Source organism: Lipotes vexillifer, unplaced genomic scaffold (assembly GCF_000442215.2).
Source record: "Lipotes vexillifer unplaced genomic scaffold, Lipotes_vexillifer_v1.1 scaffold1315, whole genome shotgun sequence".
Classification (NCBI taxonomy): Eukaryota; Metazoa; Chordata; class Mammalia; order Artiodactyla; family Lipotidae; genus Lipotes; species Lipotes vexillifer.
The window spans coordinates 1,119,409-1,141,075 of record NW_006785785.1 but is presented as its reverse complement, the minus strand read 5'-3'; the positions used below and the strand labels follow the sequence as shown (position 1 = coordinate 1,141,075).

The 21,667-nt window shown below is 41.5% G+C and overlaps 1 protein-coding gene across 1 annotated transcript in view; it reads left to right on the top strand.

The window, feature by feature from the left end:
* Positions 1-21,667, top strand: part of KIF26B (kinesin family member 26B) — a 521,123-nt gene that overhangs the window by 458,117 nt on the left and 41,339 nt on the right. The window contains exon 10 of the mRNA XM_007458080.1: positions 1,466-1,625. Coding sequence (XP_007458142.1) covers positions 1,466-1,625 — 160 coding nt within the window. The remainder of the gene's footprint in view (positions 1-1,465; positions 1,626-21,667) is intronic.

Below are 21,667 nucleotides of genomic sequence, written 5' to 3'. Positions count from 1 at the left end.
TACATTCCATGTCCATTTTTAATGTTTGAAATGCCATCATAACTGTTTTAATGTCCTTTTCTGTTGATTCTAATATCTATGTCAGTTCTGGGTTGGTTTCAATGATCTCTTCATTACAGGTCTCATTTTCTTGCTTCTTTTTCATTGGTTATTTTCGATTGGGTGCTGGACATTTCTATATTTTTTTTTAATGTTTTTAAGCTTTGTTTGGGGATGCAGTTGTTTAGAAACAGTTTGATCCTTTATGGCCTTACTTTTAAGATTTGTTAAGGTGGAACCCAGTCAGTTCTCAGTCTAGGGCTCAGTGTTCCTGACTACTGAAGCCAGACCCTTGCGGGTACCCTACCCAGTGCCCTGTGAATCTTGAGGTTTTCTAGTCTGGCTGTTGGGAACAAGCAGTATTCCTGGCCTTGTGTGAGTCCTGTGCACTATTACTTCTAATCTTTTCCAGTGGTTAGTTCCCCAGCCATGGGTAGTTTCATCACTCTGTGCTGATCAGTACTAGGTTGAATACTTGAGGAGACCTACTACAGATCTCCAGAGTTCTCTCCTCTCCAGCACTCTGTCCTGGAAATGTTGCTACCTTGGCCTTCCTGGACTCTCAGCTCTAGCTCCTCAGTTCAGAGAGTCTGCCAGGCTCCACCTGAGTTCCCTCTCTCTGAGCCATGGCCCGAAAACTCTCTCAGTGCAGTAAGCTGGGAAACGGCTAGTACTCACCTCCCTTACTTCCCACCTCTCCAGGATCACTGTCTTTTGCTGTTTGATGTCTAGTGTCTTGCAAATGGTTGTTTTACACATTTTGTTCAGTTTTTGGTTGTTTCCGGTAAGAGGAAAAATCTGGTCCCTGTTACTTCATCTAGGCCAGAAGTGGAAGTTCTCATGAGCAAGTTTGTGATTTTCCCAGGGGAACTGAATGAGACTGATGTTTGTGCAGCACCTGGCACTTGGCAGATACTCAGCAAATACCTGGGTCTTCCCTGACTCTGCACCTTGTTGTTAATTCTTCCTGGTTTTACTTTGGGTTATCAACCTGATTCCTGGCTGAGCTTTAGGTCACGGTCTCTATGACAGTCAACCAAAGCAGATAATCACTTATGGGCTATTTATGTTTTAATATGATCAGTTTCAGAATTCTGCTACACAAAGAAGATGAAGGTTAATGTAGACATTTACCTTCTCTGTGAAATTTCATCTAATTCAGCCTACATGAATTATTCATTTATTTATAGTAGGAATATCAGTAGGTTTTAGAAGATCAGTGATGTGTGGTGGACAGAATTTAAGAGGACCATGCTATTTGTTACCCCTGCATAATTTTGTAGGGGTTTCCTACTAGGCCATGATCTTCAACCTTTTATTTCCTCTTTTTTCCCATCAGATTTCCCAAGGAGCTATATGAAGGACAGATGAGTGTTTGCCAGAACTTAACCACTTCTTTCTTCTCTTGTCTTCTCTCCTGTGACAGTGTCTGGAGGCCGCAGCCGCCTGCACCTCATTGATCTTGGCAGCTGTGTGAAAGCTCTTAGTAAAAATCGGGAAGGAGGCTCAGGGCTGTGCCTCTCACTGTCTGCTCTGGGCAATGTCATCCTGGCTCTCGTCAATGGCAGCAAACACATCCCATACAAGTAAGTGACTCTTCTACTCAAAGAATGGGATGAGGAAAGCATGGTGCGAGGGCTGTGTGTGGGATTCTCTGTCCAGTGTCATCTGGGGAGAGTTGTACTACAGAGGTACAGTATGGACCACATTGTTAGTTCAGTGCCAGAAACTAGACTTCACTAACAATTGTGTAATGCATGGTCTTCCAAATTCAAAAGCTACGGAAACATTTAAATTTACCCCAACGCTAACATTAGGCTGCTCAAGTCAGAAATAAGAAGCAGTTATCTCAGTTGAGGTCTCCAGTCACAATTGCCATTGGTAGATTATTGTCACCATTGTACAGATGCTTTATAGTGATGAGAGCAAGGGGCATAAGATTGAATTACCCTTCCCTTAGGAATAGGGCTGCCATGTTTAACCAATAAAAATGTGGGATACACAGTTAAGTTTGAATTTCAGGTAAACAACAAATATTTTTTTTAGTATAAGCATCCCCCTAGTACTGCATCAGCTATATGGGCATCCTGTATTTTATCTGGTAGTCCTATTTAGGAGAACTTAAAAAGCTTGGGGAATTACCACCCACCATCCTACGCAGATGTTTATTTCACTTCCAAGATCCTTTTCCTCTTTCTGTTGCTGCTCCAAGAAGATGAAATTAGAACTTCTCCTATGTCTGGAATAGCCAAAGACTTGCCATATCATCTGTGCCCATGAATGACCCAGCCCTGGAGCCACCCCTCACCACCATCACCCCAACTCATCTTTGTCATTGGACAATGTGATGATGGGATGATGGGTACTCTCCTGTTTTTTCAGGGCCTGCCAATGTCCAGCTGCACCTTCCACTAGCTGAACCTTCCTTCACATCTCATAAACTGAGGGTTATAGCTGTATATCTTATCTGTATCACAAGGATAAAAGGCTCAGAGTGATATGTGTATGAAAGTTTTTTGTGAAATATGTAACACTCTAGTCAGTAACCAATAATGATAAGGTGGTTGAGCCTATCCCCACCTATTTAAATGGAAATAACACCTACCTTACAGAGTTGCCTTGAGGATTAAGCAAATATACAGTATATAGAATCATTTTTGTTTAATCTGTAGGATCCTACAAAATATAAATTACTGTTGTGTAGGACGGAAAAGGTAAGTCGGGCAGTTTGTTCTACAATAGCTGAGGTTCAGGACAAGTCCTTGAGTTCTCCTTCCCCTCTGCCCTAAGTTGATGCCAACACTGTGCCTTTATTCTCCACCAGGAAGCCCATTACTAGACTACTTTAGGAGCTTAAATAGAGATTATAATCTTGTCTGTCTCAATTCTTGAAATTTGGAATCCTAGGGTAAACCCAGAAATGGCTTTTCTACCCCTTGTGAGGATTCTTTTCTCTGAGAAAAAATTCAAGTAGAAGGTTTATATAGTTTCATTCAGTATCATTCCTGCAGTTGAATAAAGTCAACTTGTGATTACAAGGAAAGAGAGAAAGAAAGGAAGGAAGGAAAGGAAGGAAAGAAGAAAGAAGAAAGAAAAGAAAGAAAGGAAAGGAAAGAGAAAAGAGAGGGAGGGAAAAAAAAAAGGTCTGCAGCAGTACTGTCAAGGTTGGAGATCTTAGAAAGGAAAGAGTTATCAGCCCTCATTGGTTTCCCTGTCCATAAAAAGGGAAGCATATCTATTAATGTAATAACTTAATAGATCATGGCATAGACAAAATTCAAAATACCACCTTATAAGGTCACTGATTATGTATTTTACTTACATTATTTCTGTAAAGTGACATGCTTTTATGACTTCAATAGTTGAATTGATGGTGGGAGGGATGGATGAATGCAAGCATATGAAATTACTTTTACTTTAGATAAAGTAACTTCCTTTCGGTTCCAGTTGGGTTTTATTATAAACCTAAAGGGAAACATTAAGAATTGTTTTTATTAGTAGTTCAAGTTCTCTTGTTAAATTAAACATATCTAACATCAGCTAGCCACAATGACCAGCTACCTGCCCACTTGGGAGGGCTGACAAAGTGTGAAAACTCCACTCACCATTCTCTGCAGACATCTGTCTGCTTCAGTTCCCTTCCTTCCCTCTGGCTCCGAGGGAGTGGTGATTAAAGCGTTTCTATGTCTGAAGTTGGCACAGACTTAACATAAATGTGGTGTCTATGTAAGACACAGGCATAGAGTTGTCCCCCACCATCAGGATCCTTCTAGGGATCTTGCAGAGTTGCCCACTGCTTGATGCCAGGAAACATGGTGGCCTGGCCATGCAGCCAGCTCTGTCCTCCCCAAAACATTTGTTGGCAGTGCACTTGTACAGCCAGTTCTATCAGCCCTCAGTCCTTAATGCCCATCATTGTGTGTAAGCTTTCAAAGACCCTTGCTGTAATATTGTTTCAGATTCTCAGCCACAGCATATATTCAATATTTGGTTCTGCAAATACATCTGCAAAGTGATTAATCAACTAGAAACTATCTTCTTTCGAGGTACAGGAAGATAAGGCAAAGACTAACTCAAATCACCCAGCCAGCTGGTGGCAGGATCAAACCGCATCACTTTTCACAGCCTCAGAGACCTTGGCAGTTCGTTGCCAGTCCACTCCCCGCAACCTCATCAAGCTCTGTAATATATTAGCTGCCTTTGCTCTGCACAGCATGAAGTCTTCAGCACAGCAGGATGGCCCAGATTTCTTTTATCAGTTCAGTCGGCGCTCCAAAGCCACATCACATGGCATTTGTTAGCGTACTAAACACCTTTCCCATGTTAAACCTTGTCTTTGCAGTAGGTTCCTAAGACAGGGAAGGTTTTCTGCCCTTGCAGTTTCCACTTATTCCTGTTCACTTACAGGAAAAAATGGAAGACCAAACTCCACATTTGCTGCCTTCCCCCAGCCTTCGAAAACACAAAAACCCACTCAGGTTTGTCACCCTGGACAATTCTGTGCTTGGAACCTGCATCATTTGTGTTTGCTTCTGGGAAATTAACTGGAATGTGCACAGAGGGGATGTAGCCTGTCCTCGTTTCTCTTCATCATCGTGCCAGACTCTGTCATGTGAGCAAGCCTGAAAGCGAGTTTGTATTCATTACCCATCACAGGTGCTCCCACGGCACTCTTAGGTGTGCCCTCAATGGTTTTGACTTTGCAAATGATATTGCCTTTAGATATGACACATGCAAGTGCAGAACAGGTTCCCAGCCTCAGCCACGACATAGCACAGGCTCGCTGACCAATCCAAGTGCCATAAATCAATCCCAAATGGTGACACCATTCAGAAAAGCATTCAGGGACAGCAGGGAGACCACCAAGGGCTCCAGCCTCCTAGTCAGTTCTGCACTGACAGGCTGCACAAAACTCCCTAACTTTGGGGAACCTCTTGTCTAGGGGAAGCTGTCATAGTCCTAAGCATTTTGACAGTGCATTTGCTAATTTCCTTCCGTCGCTCAGCCATTTGCTATTCCTCAACACTTCTTGGGCACTAAGGTTGTAGGAGCCTTCCCTTCGATAGACGAGAAAAATTAGGCAGAGACGTCGAAATGAATTCCCATGCCAAAAACAAGTGTTGCAGGCACACACCACTAGAATTGGTGCCCAGAAGGGCCACCACAAGAATCTGGCAGTGTGCACTTAGCTTTGGCTAAAGTGCTGTTATGTCCCAGCTGATCTGCAGGACTACAGTCTTTCCAGAGACTTGGAAATTCTAATGACCCCCCAGTTCTCTCGAAATAGAATTTTTCATCCCTTTTAGATGTCTGGTAAGGCGAAGCATACCCTTCACGCTTACTTTAAGCCTGAAACATTTTTCCTTCATTTGTAACTGTTATTCCATTTGGATAAATAACGACTTTAATAGGGCAAACGGTCTATTTGATTATTTGCCAACAAGATGCTGTCCTCTGTTTCTAAACAACAGATATGTTATCATGTCCTGCCTTCCATTGAACAAGAGGTCATGGAAAGTCATTCTGTGACCCTCTCGGGTTGTGTCTGTCTGAGATGCTATTCCCAAGTAGCTTGAAGCATGGTTCTGCATGAACAATCCCATGATCGAATTGGCGCTCAATGCCTCTCTTTTAGGGCTTTGGTCTGTGTGGTTCAGACCAAGACCAAATCCTTGTGTTTTGGAATCTGCCACTGACATACTCTGGGCTCAGGCAGCTGAATTCCTCATGCCCTTGTTCTCTCTGGAGAAGCAGGTGGAGCCTGAGGCAGTTTGTTGTCATGAGCTTCCGTCTGCAGGCAAACACCACTGCAGGGGCCACTTTAGAAGCGGTTGTTCTACTAAAGTGATAAGGATGCCTGTCATCAGGATCTGGAACGGAGGCACTTTTCCTCCTAAGGCCCTAGTGAGGAGTCAGGAACTAAAGTCACGTTTAAGAGAAAAGCAGCATCAGAGCACAGCATTTCATTCAAACCAGCAGGTATCACTAGAGACTCAAATTCAAGTTGGTGACTTGTGGAGAAATGACAGTTTGTAAATAGAGGGGACTTTTTCAAAATGTTAACACCTCTTCTCATCCGTGCTGGAACCTGCAGGCCTAAGATTTCATAAGGCCTTTACAGGACTTGCATCTATGAAGAATGTGGACATTCCCATGCCTTGCTTTGAGAAATATTTTCCCCCAGTAGCCATTTAGATACTGGGTTTGTCTCTGCTTTCTCAGAACTGGAAACCCACTCAGTGTCTGGGAAGCTAGAGAAAGGAGCTCATGACCGATATGAGCTACAATACTCAGTTCCCCTGACTCACACAGGAGACAAAAGGTTTGTCCCTCGTGACTCAAATGCATATTATTTACAAAATGAAATTAAATAGATATTTTCCAGGAAAAATGCAAAGGAATATCAATTCTCTAGATTTGCTTAAGATAGCATGTAACGGAGAGAAGCTCTGTGTAAGAATCTTGGTGTGTGTGTGTGTGTGTGTGTGTGTGTGTGTGTGTGATATGAGACACATACATATGCATATTTAGCAACCTTTAAATGTACATTAATGCTGTATTATCTCCTCCTGATTTACAGGGAGAACATCAATTTAGAACTATTTGCACAAGCTCCAGATACGAGTTTATAGCATTCCCTATTTAGAAATAAAATAACCAAAGTCTCAGGTTGCCAAGCAACTGCAGCAATGATAATTCTTAGTGTTGCTGCTTCAAAAATATCCATTTTTATACATTTTAATGACTGTTAGGATGCAGAGAAAGTAAGTTCAGAAAATCACCAGCACATAAGTCTCTTTTGTATGAGATTTTAGCATCTCTTTCCTTTCATTCTTCCCTCCTACCTCTGTTTGCTTCCCTGGCCAGTGGTATGTTCACATATAATTATGAAAATTTTCAGAGATCGATATTATTTTCTTAAGAATGGAGGCATCAACTACCAGTAAATGAACTCTGCCAGGTTTATCACAGAAGCATGCAGGTCACTCAGGGAGAAATGAGGCTGTCTGGGGATCAGCTGGGATCACAAGCCCTGGGTTCAAGCATTGGTCCTTCCACCACTGGTTTGACACATAAACTGTGCGCATCATCCTTTTTGTTCCCAGGAGGACCCCTTTGTGCCCCCTCACAGAGCAGACTGTTAGGCCCCCAACTCAGTCATGATCCTTGGCAGCAAAGCCATGGCATATATTTTTCTTTGTCTACCACGGCTAGTCCCTCTTGGATAATGAGCTTATGGTTTTAGGACTTAGCAGAAATCAGGAGGTTTCTTCATTTCCCTTTTGGCTTTTCAGGAGGTTTTCTTCCTTTATGTTCAATTTCTGAGAGTCCTAATCAGACTCTCTTCTCTCCAGATTCCGAACCAGTTGGCAAATAGATACAAGAGTATGGTTGGGAATTAAAATTCTCCATCTGCTGAATCCTAGCAGAGTGGAAGGAGGTCTACTCCTATCCCCCCACAAGCATAGTCCCCAGGACTCAGGAGTGGGCAGAATTGGATCAGCAGAGCAATCCCTTACCCATACAGCCACATGGCTGAAGAGGAGGGGTGTGTGTGACCTACAGGGGGACAGACAGACAGACAGCATTGGGCTGTACATGCCCATGGCCATGTTTACCAGCGCCACCAGTCAGACCTTTTTCCTCCTGTGAGAAGAAGTAAATAAAAGGGCAGAGGGCTTCCCTGGTGGCGCAGTGGTTGAGAGTCCGCCTGCCGATGCAGGGGACACGGGATCGTGCCCCGGTCCGGGAGGATCCCACGTGCCGCGGAGCAACTGGGCCCGTGAGCCACTACTGAGCCTGTGCTCTAGAGCCCGCGAGCCACAACTACTGATCCTGCACTCCGCAACGGGAGAGGCCGCGATGGTGAGAGGCCCGCGCACCGCGATGAAGAGTGGCCCCCACTCGCCGCAACTAGAGAAAGCCCTCGCGCGGAAACGAAGACCCAACACAGCCAAAAATGAATATAAAATTTTTTTAAAAAAGGGCAGAATGGATGGGAACTTTGTTCTCCTTCTTTCCAAGGGGTTAGAGATTCCTGATTTATGGACTTGCTGGGTCATAGGGAGAAGGAAAAACTCGTTTCCGTTACTTGTTTTCTGGGTTTCCAGCTCGGATCCAGGTGGTTGGCGTGTGCATACGTGAGCTCTGGGTGAGGGCTCTTCCACGGTGTGAGCGTGGTGACAACAGCTCGTGTCATCGTTTCCTTACTGTGCATCCGGAGCTGCTCTAAATTCTTCCTGGGTGTTTAATTCTGCCGAGAGCCTCATGGCATAGATACTGCTATGGTTGTACTCATACTACAGATGGAAAAATTGCAACAAAAGGAGGAAATGACTTGCCCATGTCTACGTGGCTGTTAGGCAACAGGGCTACTCCACTGTCTCCTGGTATATCACCACTTCCTAACACAGTGTCTGGAATGCTGTGGTGCTCAATCAATATCTGTGGAAATAACAAATGAGGCCAGACAATGGATCTAATGTATCTGCAAAGCTTAAATATGTGCAGTAGGTTGTAAGTGAAAGCGTGGGTCCCAGGCGTGGGGCCACCTGTGGCCAGCTGTCCATTCAGGGTCATCTCCTGGCCTCACCTTTTCTGTGACAGTGAAGCTAGACTGACTGCCAGATACTTGTGGCAGTGAGGAAAGTGAAATACGGAAGATGAGGATGGGAAAGAGCTCCCCTTCCAGAACCTAAGCCACTCGGCAGGGCTGAATCAGAGGAACCCAACAGTCCCAATCCCATATTCTGGGCACCTCCAGCAGACAATCTCAGCAAGTCTCAGCTATTTCACAAGTCTTCTCTTTCTTAATTTCTGTCATCTTTCTCATGTTAGAGCCTGAAAGTTCATGTAGCCATTCCATGTACCCCATTAATGGGCAAAGCTGCAGGATGCTCTGATGCTCTCTTAGGATACAAGACCCCCAGACAGCCCTCCTGCCTGGCCTCCAGCGCAAGAAGTGTGACCATCTCCCACGCTGGAGACTGCACATGGGCACAGCCTCCTGATAAGACAGTTTCCAGCCCTCTTCCCCCTTGGTGGCAGCTTCTGTAGGTGTGTTGAAGCATTCCTGAGTGAATAGATTCCTGTCAGAATAGGAGAGGTTATCACCCAGTCTGGGTCTTGAAGTTCTGCTGAGCAGGAAAGGTAAGGAAGGGAGAGGCAAGAGGTGAGGATGACAGCAAGGGTGTCAGGGCATGAGATAATGAGCTTCCTGCAACACCTGTCTAATGATAGAAGCTTTGGGCATTTCCACAATGGGCAGATGAGATAGTCAATCTATCAACTGGAATTTGTGAAGTTTCTTCAGGCTGGGCTCCCAGAGAAGTATGTGAAGTCAAAAATCTGTGGTTTCCGAAAGAGATGAATTGTGACACGGGCCCAGGAGGTGACACTAAGCCAAGACCAGGGAGGCATGGGTCCTCGTGCCAGGGCCACTGCCCACCTCCGAACACTCAGACACTCTTCCTACGCTTTTCGTTCTCCACCAGCTAAATCAGAATAACCATCTTCTTTACCTCAGAAACATGGTAGGTACCATTGAGACAATGTCTGTGATAGCCCTTTAAAGAAACAGGCTTCAAAGGCAAAAATATGACTGTTTTAATATATTTCAAAACATTATAACCCAGACTGATCTGGCACTATCATATCTTTTTATCTTGATTTTAAACATATGTGTTGCTTTTGGCCAAGTGGATTATAATTACCTTTTGTTGAAACAGAAGCTTCATGCATTTTTCAACAAGAGTTTGTGTGCCTAATGTACAGTGTCACGGCCAGATACAGACATCTAATTTAAGAGAACGCAACCCTAGGTACTCTGCACAAAGAGAGAAGTAACAGGTTCCTTAGGAAGTGAAGGACTCCACCCGCCACCTCCCTCAGTGAGGCCATCAGGCCTGAGAGTGGGTGGAGGTTGTGGGTGAGCAGAGGGTGCTCTACCCCCAGTTGCATCTGTCTGGCCCACTGACCACTGCCATTCAAATGTTTAAAGATACAAATTTTTCATATAATATGGCCTTTGAATACAAGCCATGCCCTTCTGGTGCTCAGCCAGAGACAGTGATGTGTTCCAACCCTGACTGTGTTAGATTTCCTGAGAGAAGGGTTTTTCTTCCCAAGAGATTTTTTAAGGCTGACCTTGATGATAAAAATTTTACCTTACACTTTAGATCCCAAGTGGTACATAAAGTTTATTATTCATGAAGCATAGTGCTATTCTGATCAGCAAGGTGAATTTTGGCCCAAAGGACCCAGCTGAGTAAGGAGTTTAAGCACCTAATTTTGTTACATGTCTGATGGAGGCTACCAAACATATACAGGAAATACTTTGAGAAATACGTAGTAGAATATCTGTAAGTTCTTTGATCCATTTATTCATTCATTATCTATTAATTAAAAAATACTTATTGGACCCCTACAATACACAAGACACTGAAAATATAACAGAGAAACATAGATGATCTCCACTCCTGGACAATTTACAGTGTAGGGGAGATAGAGACATAAACAGCCAAGTCCCACACCTGGTAATATGCAACACCGGTGTTTAACCCGCACCGTGGAAAGGGGAACCAAAGCAAGGCTGAAGGAATCAGAAATACTGTAGTAAAGGCTGTCAGAGGGGACTTCCCTGGATGGCCAGTGGTTAAGGCTTCGCCTTCTGATACGGGGGGTGCAGGTTCGATCCCTGGTTGGGGAGCTAAGATCCCACATGCCTTGTGGCCAAAAAAACAAAAACATAAAACAGAAGCAATATTGTAACAAATTCAATAAAGACTTTAAAAATGGTCCACATCAAAAAAGAAAATTAAAAAAAAAAAAAAAGGCTGTCTGGGCAGAGGTGGTGATCCTGAAGCTCTCCTCATCGACTCCCACTCTTTCTCCGTTCTCACTCCTCTGTTTTCCAAAGTTTCCCACAGTCCATCCTTAAATGCTTGAGCCATTTCACAGCTGTTCTGTCATTCCCTAGAAGGATGCAGACATTGCCTGATACAAATCATGATAAACTACTGGGCCAAATGCAAGACTCCGAATCTATAGCTAATTGTTATCTTTAATGATAACTAATCATCATATCACAAGTCATGTTGCTACCAGGAGAAAACAGCCAAAGGGCGAGGGCTTTAATTTAGTTCGGGGCCAATGCACATAGAGCCCAAGATGCGCTCGGGTACGCACAGGGCTCCACGATTAGTCAAGGATAGCTTGATTTAGGCACAATTAGACATTAGAAGGGATAGAGCATACAAATGAGTTGGGGCTTAATTCATTTAAAAACTGTCTTGGACATTAATAGAGCTTCAATCAGAGTATCCAACCACAAATTCTCACCTGTTTCACAACTGGTTCAGGCTTCATTGAGCATTAATAGATTTTTTTTCGCCCATGCAAATGAGGTGATAATTCATTTCATGTGTAATTGAACAATTTCCAAATAGTTATATCCATGGAGCGGCTAAGTTGTACCAAATTGTCTAATGCACCTAGCAATTTTTTAAAGTAAAATAGAGCTGAATTTTATTTTTGATATAATAAAGAGAGAACTGAAGAAATCGAGATGGTTATGGTACATTTGTTACTGCTTTGAAGAGTAGTAGACTTTACCATATTCCTTCGGGGCAATAGCCACAATTGCTACGTATTTTTGTTTTTCCTGACCATTCTTTCTTATCCCACTCCCTACCAGCAAAATCAGTAAAAATTTCGGGGGTTTCTAGGTTTGGATGAAAGAAAGTAGCGTCAGGGCCCACAGTTTGTAAGCATGCGTTTCCTAGTTCTGTGCCGCAACATGCCAACTTTACTGAGGGTTAAATACGTCTGTCCTAAAAGTACGGTGTGAGCTCTTCTCTTCAGACCACTTACCTTATGTCTCCCATGAACCTTGCATCCCCGAGCATGAAATCCTATGCTGAGGACTAGCTGCAATTGTTGTTTGTATTGAGAGGATTTGTATGTAGTTTCCTGAGCAAAGTCCAGGGAAGGCCCTAGTGCACATGACATACCCACTGTTTCCTTCTGAGGGTTCTTTGTGGTGAAGGCAGAGAAGGCTTTAGTTTCATCTAGACACAGCTGCCAGAATGTGTCTTTAAAATGTAGTTCTGATGTCACCTCCTTCTTTAAATCCATCAATGGCTTCTTGTCAGCTACAGGTTCAAACCCTTTTATGGCCCATGAAGCTGTTTATAATTCGGGCCATGCCCACCTTTCTGATCATAGAAACTACGTACAATCTCCTGAAGCCCCCATGCCCTCTCACACTCCCATGCTTTGTCGATGCTGCTTCTTCTGCTTACAGTGGCCTTGTCCATTCATTCATTCATTCAATGGATAGTTACCAAGAACATGCTATATTTCAGGACTGGCCTGGATCTCCCACTCCACTTAGTGAGTTTCTGCTTATTTCTCTTACATGTTTTAATTGTGAACTGTGTCATATATACAAATGTAGAAGCACACCTGCCCAATCTATAAAATAACAAGTTCAATACCTGTGTGCCCACCACCCAGGTTAGGAAATAGAACATTTCAGTGCCTCGGAAGGGCCCTGTGTGCTCTTCTGTGACTTGTGCTGCCCTTCCGCCTTTCCCAGAGGAGACCACTGTGCTGAAAAGGTTTTGTGTTTACAATCCTTTTGCTTGACTTACAATTTTACCACCTAAATTTGTATCCCTAAAAACTATATTGTTTAGTTTTGTCTGTTTTTGAGCTTTACATACATAGAATCATACTCTCCCTGGCCCTTCTGTAACTTACTTTTTTCAATCAATATTTCATTTTGACATCCATATTGATGTGTGTAGCTATAGTTTATTAATTTTCATTGATGTGTGAGTTTTTCATTGTGGGAGGATATCTAACCCATGTCTGCATTTGATGAGACGACCACATGGCTTTCCTCCTTTAATTCTTTAATATGGTAAATTACATAAATCAACTTTCTAATATTAAAAATTCTGGCATTCCTTCCTGCATCTCCTTCAAGCCTTATCTCAAATATTATCTCCTCTTTGAAGCCTTCTCTGATCTCTTTTCCTCCCTCCCAATTCTTTGCTCCAGAAAAGTTGTTTCCCTCCTCTAATCCCCTATGGCATTCTGCAGGTATTTCACTGTAGGCACTGATGTTATATTTTAATTATTTGTTTACATGCATATCTCTCCTACCACATGAGCTCAGCAAGATAATGATGAAATCTTTTTCTTCAGGTTCCTTATTATTTTTGCACTAATTTGAATTAAACTAACCTGATCCAAACCCTACCTCTTAGTAGCAGAGATGAGTCAGACATCTGCCTTCAACCTTTGATGGCCTGCCTCACTACCTGGAGGATACTGTGGGCCCCCAGACTTGCACTGTGGCCATCAGAGCCCCATTCTCAACTAGTACAAGGTGCATCTTTTTGCAGTGTCAGCTGTTTAGGACAGGCACTGAAGGAGAGGCACTGAAGATATAGCCCTACTTTCTGAATCAGATATAGAGCAAAATTATATTCACTCTACTAGGTTATTTTGACAATTCATCAAGCACCTATGATGTATAAAGCATTATTCTAAGCATTAGGGCTGATGCACAAAGCTTACAGACGAGTTGGACAGAAGAAACCAGTACATAAATTAGAATGCAAGGCATAATAAAGGAGTTAAAAGCCACATGATAAAGTACATTCAAGGAACAGGTGAGAAGTTCCAGTAAGTCATCAGTGAAAATGCCTTCTCTGACGATAACAAAATAAATACTAGATATGAATATAGATTCTTATTTACTGCTAAAGCCCTCCAAATGTCTAGAATTTGGCAGAAGCAAATATGCCTTAGAGTTCATCCAAGAGATTTCCTTACTAAGACTACGTCTTTATTAGAATCATTTCTTGCATGGCTTTGAAGTTGGTGCCCTACGGACCTAAGTATAGGGAAGTTCCAGGAATGCATTAGAACCCTAAGGAAAGGCTGTTGTTGTGACTAATTAATGTCCCCAGGTTTGGGAATGGCAGCCCATCTTTTGACAAAAATGTAAATTTTGAGATACGTCTAGAAAACCTTGTACCCTGGTGCCAAGAAGGGCAGTTAGGCTATGTGTGGATAGGGCTTCATCAGCTCTTGTGATTAATGTTTCACAATAAGGGAGATGGTAGTCTCTTCTTTGTAAAGTCCAGGAAGTGCCTGCAAGCCCTTCCAACTTCTGGGTAATTTAACCTCCGCCCACTCTAGGAAAATGGACAAATCCACAACCCAGATCTCTACCCACTGTGGCCTCCTTGACAATCAAATTCTGAAAAAGCAAACCTCCCTGCTTGATTACTTGCTGGAATAATGAAACCCATCTCGGCCCCTGCTTGATGATTTCCTTCGGAAAAGGAGAATAGCCATTTTCAATAAACCATACAATTTGACCTTTCCAAAAGCCAAAGGTTTTTGCTCACCAAAGTCATTCATTTGAGCCTATAATTTGTAAATGAAAGGAACCAAGGGACTATTCCTCTAAAATCTTTTTGGATGAGTTGGAATTGCCCTTTGGCATTAAGTCCTCTGTTCAAGACCCATTTAAGGACCCGTTTCATATGGTCTTGGAACCATGGGTGATGCGCAAAAGCAATAAGAGTAGCAAAGCTACGACTTTTGAAGTATTTGCTAGGTACAAGCCCAGTCTATACAATACAAATATTCTGTTTTCATCTTCACAACAACCCTAGAGGTAGATGCTATTGTTTCTTCCATTTTACAGATGAAGATCCTGAGACACAGAAATGTAAAGCAGATTGACCTCCTCCTTCTCCATCATCATTACCACCACCATCATCTAGTGCTTACTATGTGCCACTGCCTATGCTTACTTCTTTGTATTTATTTATTTATTTATTTTTTTTTTTTGCGGTACGTGGGCCTCTCACTGTTGTGGCCTCTCCCATTGCGGAGCACAGGCTCCGGATGCGCAGGCCCAGCGGCCATGGCTCACGGGCCCAGCTGCTCCGCGGCATGTGGGATCTTTCCGGACCGGGGCATGAACCCGTGTCCCTTGCACCGACAGGTGGATGCTCAACCACTGCGCCACCAGGGAAGCCCTGTATTTATTTTTTTAACTCATTTCATCTTCGTGACAACTCCATGGAGTCAGTACTACAAACTGACCAAAGGAGGTTTACTCAAAATTTCCTTTGTCATGGCAGCCAGGAGCATGCAGAAGCAGATAACAGAAATCTCTGTAGCCACATCTGATTTAGCACTGTTAGTGGACCTTGTAAGGGAAAAATTATAAACAAGCAAAGTTTGACTCCTGTGCCTCACTACCACCTCTCTCCTCAATTCTGTGCCTCCTCCTCCCAGTGAGTACCTCCCTCACCCCCTCCACAGGTACCCTGTACCTTGGTGATGTCTGGAAATGCCCAGTGCCTGCCACTCCACCACCATCCTCCTGGTTGTACCACTTTTAAGAGCCCCCAGGGCCCTAGACCTCATTTTACTCTATACCTACATCAAAACTGATCTTCCCTGTGGGCTCTGCCTTCACACCTTGCTCCACGGTAAGATAATGTGCTCTCTTAGGTCAAATTAGAAAGGTAGTATCTAGAGACATCAGAAGCAAGAAGAACTACAATCCTGCAGCCTATGGAACAAAAACCACATTCACAGAAAGATGGATAAGATGAAAAGGCAGAGGGCTATGTACCAGATGAAGGAACAAGATAAAACCCCAGAAAAACAACAAAATGAAATGGAGATAGGCAATCTTCCAGAAAAAGAATTCAGAATAATGATAGTGAAGATGATCCAGGACCTTGGAAAAAGAATGGAGGCAAAGATCGAGAAGATGTAAAAATGTTTAACAAAGATCTAGAAGAGTTAAAGAACAAACAAACAGACATGAACAATACAATAACTGAAATGAAAAATACACTAGAAGGAATCAATAGCAGAATAACTGAAGCAGAAGAACGGATAAGCGACCTGGAACACAGAATGATGGAATTCACTGCTGCGGAACAGAATAAAGAAAAAAAAATGAAAAGAAATGAAGACAGCCTAAGAGACCTCTGGGACAACATTAAACGCAACAACATTCGCGTTATAGGGGTCCCAGAAGAAGACGAGAGAGAGAAAGGGCCTGAGAAAATATTTGAAGAGATTATAGTTGAAAACATCCCTAATGTGGGAAAGGAAATAACCACCCAAGCCCAGGAAGCGCAGAGAGTCCCATACAGGATAAACCCAAGGAGAAACATGCCAAGACACATAGATATCGAATTGACAAATGGTAAAGACCAAGAAAAATTATTGAAAGCAGCAAGGGAAAAGCGAACAATAACATACAAGGGAATTCCCATAAGGTTAACAGCTGATTTCTCAGCAGAAACTCTAAAAGCCAGAAGGGACTGGCACATATATTTAAAGTGATGAAAGGGAAGAATCTACAACCAAGATTACCCAGCAAGGATCTCATTCAGATTTCACAGAGAAATCAAAAGCTTTACAGACAAGCAAAAGCTAAGAGAATTCAGCACCACCAAACGAGCTCTACAACAAATGCTAAAGGAACTTTTCTAAGTGGGAAATACAAGAGAAGAAAAGGACCTACAAAAACAAAACCAAAACAGTTAAGAAAATGGTCATAGGAACATACATATCGATAATTACCTTAAACGTGAATGGATTAAATGCTCCAACCAAAAGACACAGGCTCGCTGAATGGATGCAAAAACAAGACCCATATATATGCTGTCTACAAAAGACCCACTTCAGACCTAGGGACACATACAGACTGAAAGTGAGGGGATGGAAAAAGATATTCCATGCAAATGGAAAACAAAACAAAGCTGGAGAAGCAATACTCATATCATATAAAATAGACTTTAAAATAAAGAATGTTACAAGAGAAAAGGAAGGACACTGCATAATGATCAAGGGATCAATCCAAGAAGAAGATATAACAATAATAAATATATATACACCCAACATAGGAGCACCTCAATACATAAGGCAACTGCTAACAGCTCTAAAAGAGGAAATCGACAGTAACACAGTAATAGTGGGGGACTTTAACACCTCACTTACACCAATGGACAGATCATCCAAACAGAAAATTAATAAGGAAACACAAGCTTTAAAGGACACAATAGACCAGATAGATTTAATTGATATTTATAGGACATTCCATCCAAAACCAGCAGAGTACACTTTCTTCTCAAGTGTGCACGAAACATTCTCCAGGATAGATCACATCTTGGGTCACAAATCAAGCCTCAGTAAATTTAAGAAAATTGAAATCATATCAAGCATCTTTTCTGACCACAACACTATGAGATTAGAAAACGTAAAAAACACAAACACATGGAGGCTAAACAATACTTTAATAAATAACCAAGAGATCACTGAAGAAATCAAAGAGGAAATCAAAACATACCTCGAGACAAATGACAATGAAAACACAACGTTCCAAAACCGATGGGATGCAGCAAAAACAATTCTAAGAGGGAAGTTTGTAGCTATACAAGCCTACCTCAAGAAACAAGAAAAAGCACAAGTAAACAATCTAACATTACACCTAAAGGAACTAGAAAAGAAGAACAAACAAAACCCAAAGTTAGCAGAAGGAAAGAAATCATAATGATCAGAGCAGAAATCAATGAAATAGAAACAAAACAATAGCAAAGATCAATAAAACTAAAAGGTGGTTCTTTGAGAAGATAAACAAAATGGATAAACCATTAGCCAGACTCATCAAGAAAAAGAGGGAGAGGACTCAAATCAATAAAATTAGAAATGAAAAAGGAGAAGTTACAACAGACACCGCAGAAATACAAAGCATCCTAAGACACTACTGCAAGCAACTCTATGCCAAAAAAATGGACAACCTGGAAGAAATGGACAAATTCTTAGAAAGGTATAACCTTCCAAGACTTAACCAGGAAGAAATAGAAAATATGAACAGACCAATCACAAGTAATGAAATTGAAATTGTGATTAAAAATCTTCCAACAAACAAAAGCCCAGGACCAGATGGCTTCACAGGTGAATTCTATCAAACATTTAGAGAAGAGCTAACACCCATCCTTCTCAAACTCTTCCAATAAATTGCAGAGGAAGGAATACTCCCAAACTCATTCTATGAGGCCACCATCACCCTGATACCAAAACCAGACAAAGATACTACAAAAAAGAAAATTACAGACCAATATCACTGATGAATATAGATGCAAAAATCCTCAACAAAATACTAGCAAACAGAATCCAACAACACATTAAAAGGATCGTACACCATGGTCAAATGGGATTTACCCCAGGAATGCAAGGATTCTTCAATATACGCAAATCAATCAACGTGATCCACCATATTAACAAACTGAAGAAGAAAAACAATTTGATCATCTCAATAGATGCAGAACAAGCTTTTGACAAAATTCAGCACCCATTTATGATAAAAACTCTCCAGAAAGTGGGCATAGAGGGAACTTACCTCAACATAATAAAGGCCATATATGACAAACCTACAGCAAACATCATTGTCAATGGTGAAAAACTGAAAGCATTTCCTCTAAGATCAGGAACAAGACAAGTATGTCCACTCTCGCCACTATTATTCAACATAGTTTTGGAAGACCTAGCCACAGCAATCAGAGAAGAAAAAGAAATAAAAGGAATACACATTGGAAAAGAAGAAGTAAAACTGTCACTGTTTGCAGGTGACATGATACTATACATAGAGAATCCTAATGATGCCACCATAAAACTACTAGAGCTAATCAATGAATTTGGTAAAGTTCCAGGATATTAAAAATAAAAACTTATGCACAGAAATCTCTTGCATTCCTATACACTAATGATGAAAAATATGAAAGGGAAATTAAGGAAACACTCCTATTTACCATTGCAACAAAAAGAATAAAATACCTAGGAATAAACCTACCTACGGAGACAACAGACCTGTATGCAGAAAACTATAAGACACTGATGAAAGAAATTAAAGATGATACCAACAGATGGAGAGATATACCATGTTCTTGGATTGGAAGAATCAATATTGTGAAAGTGACTCTACTACCCAAAGCAATCTACAGATTCAATGCAATCCCTATCAAATTACCAATGGCATATTTTACAGAACTAGAACAAAAAGTCTTAAAATTTGTATGGAGACACAAAAGACCCCAAATAACCAAAACAGTCTTGAGGGAAAAATACGGAGCTGGAGGAATCAGGCTCCCTGACTTCAGACTATACTACAAAGCTACAGTAATCAAGACAATATAGTACTGGCACAAAAACAGAAATATAGATCAATGGAACAGGATAGAAAGCCCAGAGATAAACCCACGCACCTATGGTCAACTAATCTATGATAAAAAGGCAAGGACATACAATGGAGAAAGGACAGTCTCTTCAGTAATTGGTGCTGGGAAAACTGACCAAGAATAAAATTAGGACACTCCCTAACACCATACACAAAAATAAACTCAGAGTGGGTTAGAGACCTAAATGTAAGACTGGACACTGTAAAACTCTTAAAGGAAAACATAGGAAGAACACTCTTTGACATAAATCACAGCAAGATATTTCTTGATCCACCTCCTAGAGTAATGGAAATAAAAGCAAAAATAAACAAATGGGACCTAATGAAACTTAAAGGCTTTTTCACAGCAAAGGAAACTGTAAACAAGACGAAAAGACAGCCTTCAGAATGGAAGAAAATATTTGCAAATGAATCATCGGACAAAGGATTAATCTCCAAAATATATAACCAGCTCATGCAGCTCAATATTAAAGAAACAAACAACCCAATCCAAAAATGGGCAGAAGACCTAAATAGACATTTCTCCAGAGAAGATATACAGATTTCCAACAAACACATGAAAGAATGCTCAACATCAGTAATCAACAGAGAAATGTAAATGAAAACTACAATGAGGTATCACCTCACACCAGTTAGAATGGGCATCATCAGAAAATCTACAAACAACAAATGCTGGAGAGGGTGTGGGGAAAATGGAACCCTCTTGCACTGTTGGTGGGAATGTAAATTGATACAGCCACTATGGAGAACAGTACGCAGGTTCCTTAAAAAACTAAAAATAGAATTACCATATGACCCAGCAATCCCACTACTGGGCATATACCCAGAGAAAACCATAGTTCAAAAAGATACATGCACCCCAATGTTCATTGCAGCACTATTTACAATAGCCAGGTCATGGAAGCAACCTAAATGCCCATCGACAGACGAATGGATAAAGAAGATGTGGTACATATATACAGTGGAATATTACTCAGCCATAAAAAGGAACGAAATTGGGTCATATGTAGAGACGTGGATGCATCTAGAGAGTGTCATACAGAATGAAGTAAGTCAGAAAGAGAAAAACAAATATCATATATTAACACACATATGTGGAACCTAGAAAATGGTACAGATGAACCAGTTTGCAGTGCAGAAATTGAGACACAGAAGTAGAGAAAAAACGTATGGACACCAAGGGGGGAAAGTGGCAGGGGGTGGTGGTGGTGGTGGTGGGATGAATTGGGAGATTGGGATTGGCATGTGTACACTGATGTGTATAAAATGGATGAGTAATAAGAAAAAAAATAAATAAGTAAACATTAAAAAAAATAAAATAAAGAGTCCACAAATAACAAATGCTGGAGAGGGTGTGGAGAAAAGGGAACAAAAAAAAGCAAACAAAGAAGGTAGTATCTAGTAATTGTCTAACAATAGACAAGAGTTCCCTTTCTTCCCAACCTTATCAATGCTTGTATTGTCTGCTTTAAAAAATATTTGGCCATCAGGTGGGTTCTTAATGGCATATCATTATAATTTTAATTTGCATCTTCCAGATTACTAATAAGGTTGAGTATATTCTCATGTTTGTTAGTTATTTCTCTCCTTTTGTATAGCTCTTATTCAAATCTTTTGCCTATTTTTCTACAGAGTTGTTTATCTTTTTGTTTATCAATTCATAGGGATTCTTTGTGAACTCTGGATTCTACTATTTTGCAAATAGTTTCTCTCACACCATTTATTGAATTCCCACTGATCTGCAGTGCTCCTTTGCTCATGTAACAAGCGTCCAAATATGTATGTGTCTGTCTCTGGGCTCCCTAACCTATGCCATTACCAGACTGTCTTAATTATTTGGGCTTTTGCAATTTTCTTTATAGTATGTTTGTTCTTCATTGTTTTAATTTCTGCGCTTTACTATTTCATTCCCTCTGCTTTATTTTGCTGTTCTCTATCTCCCATCTTAAGATGGCTACTTAGCTTTAACAATTTTCACTCTTTCTTATTCTATAAACACTTAGTTCTGTACATTACCCACTAAGTACTGCTTTGTCTGTAGCCTCAAGTTCTGATAACGATGATTATTTTCACTATCATTAATTAGTTCAAAATATTTTCTCGGGCTTCCCTGGTGGCGCAGTGGTTGGGAGTCCGCCTGCCGATGCAGGGGACGCGGGTTCTGTGCCCTGGTCCGGGAAGATCCCACATGCCGCGGAGCGGCTGGACCCGTGAGCCATGGCTGCTAAGCCTGCGCGTCTGGAGCCTGTGCTCTGCAACGGTAGAGGCCGCAGCAGTGAGAGGCCCGAGTACCGCAAAAAAAAAAAAAAAAAAAAATTTTTCTTTTTCACTATAATAAAT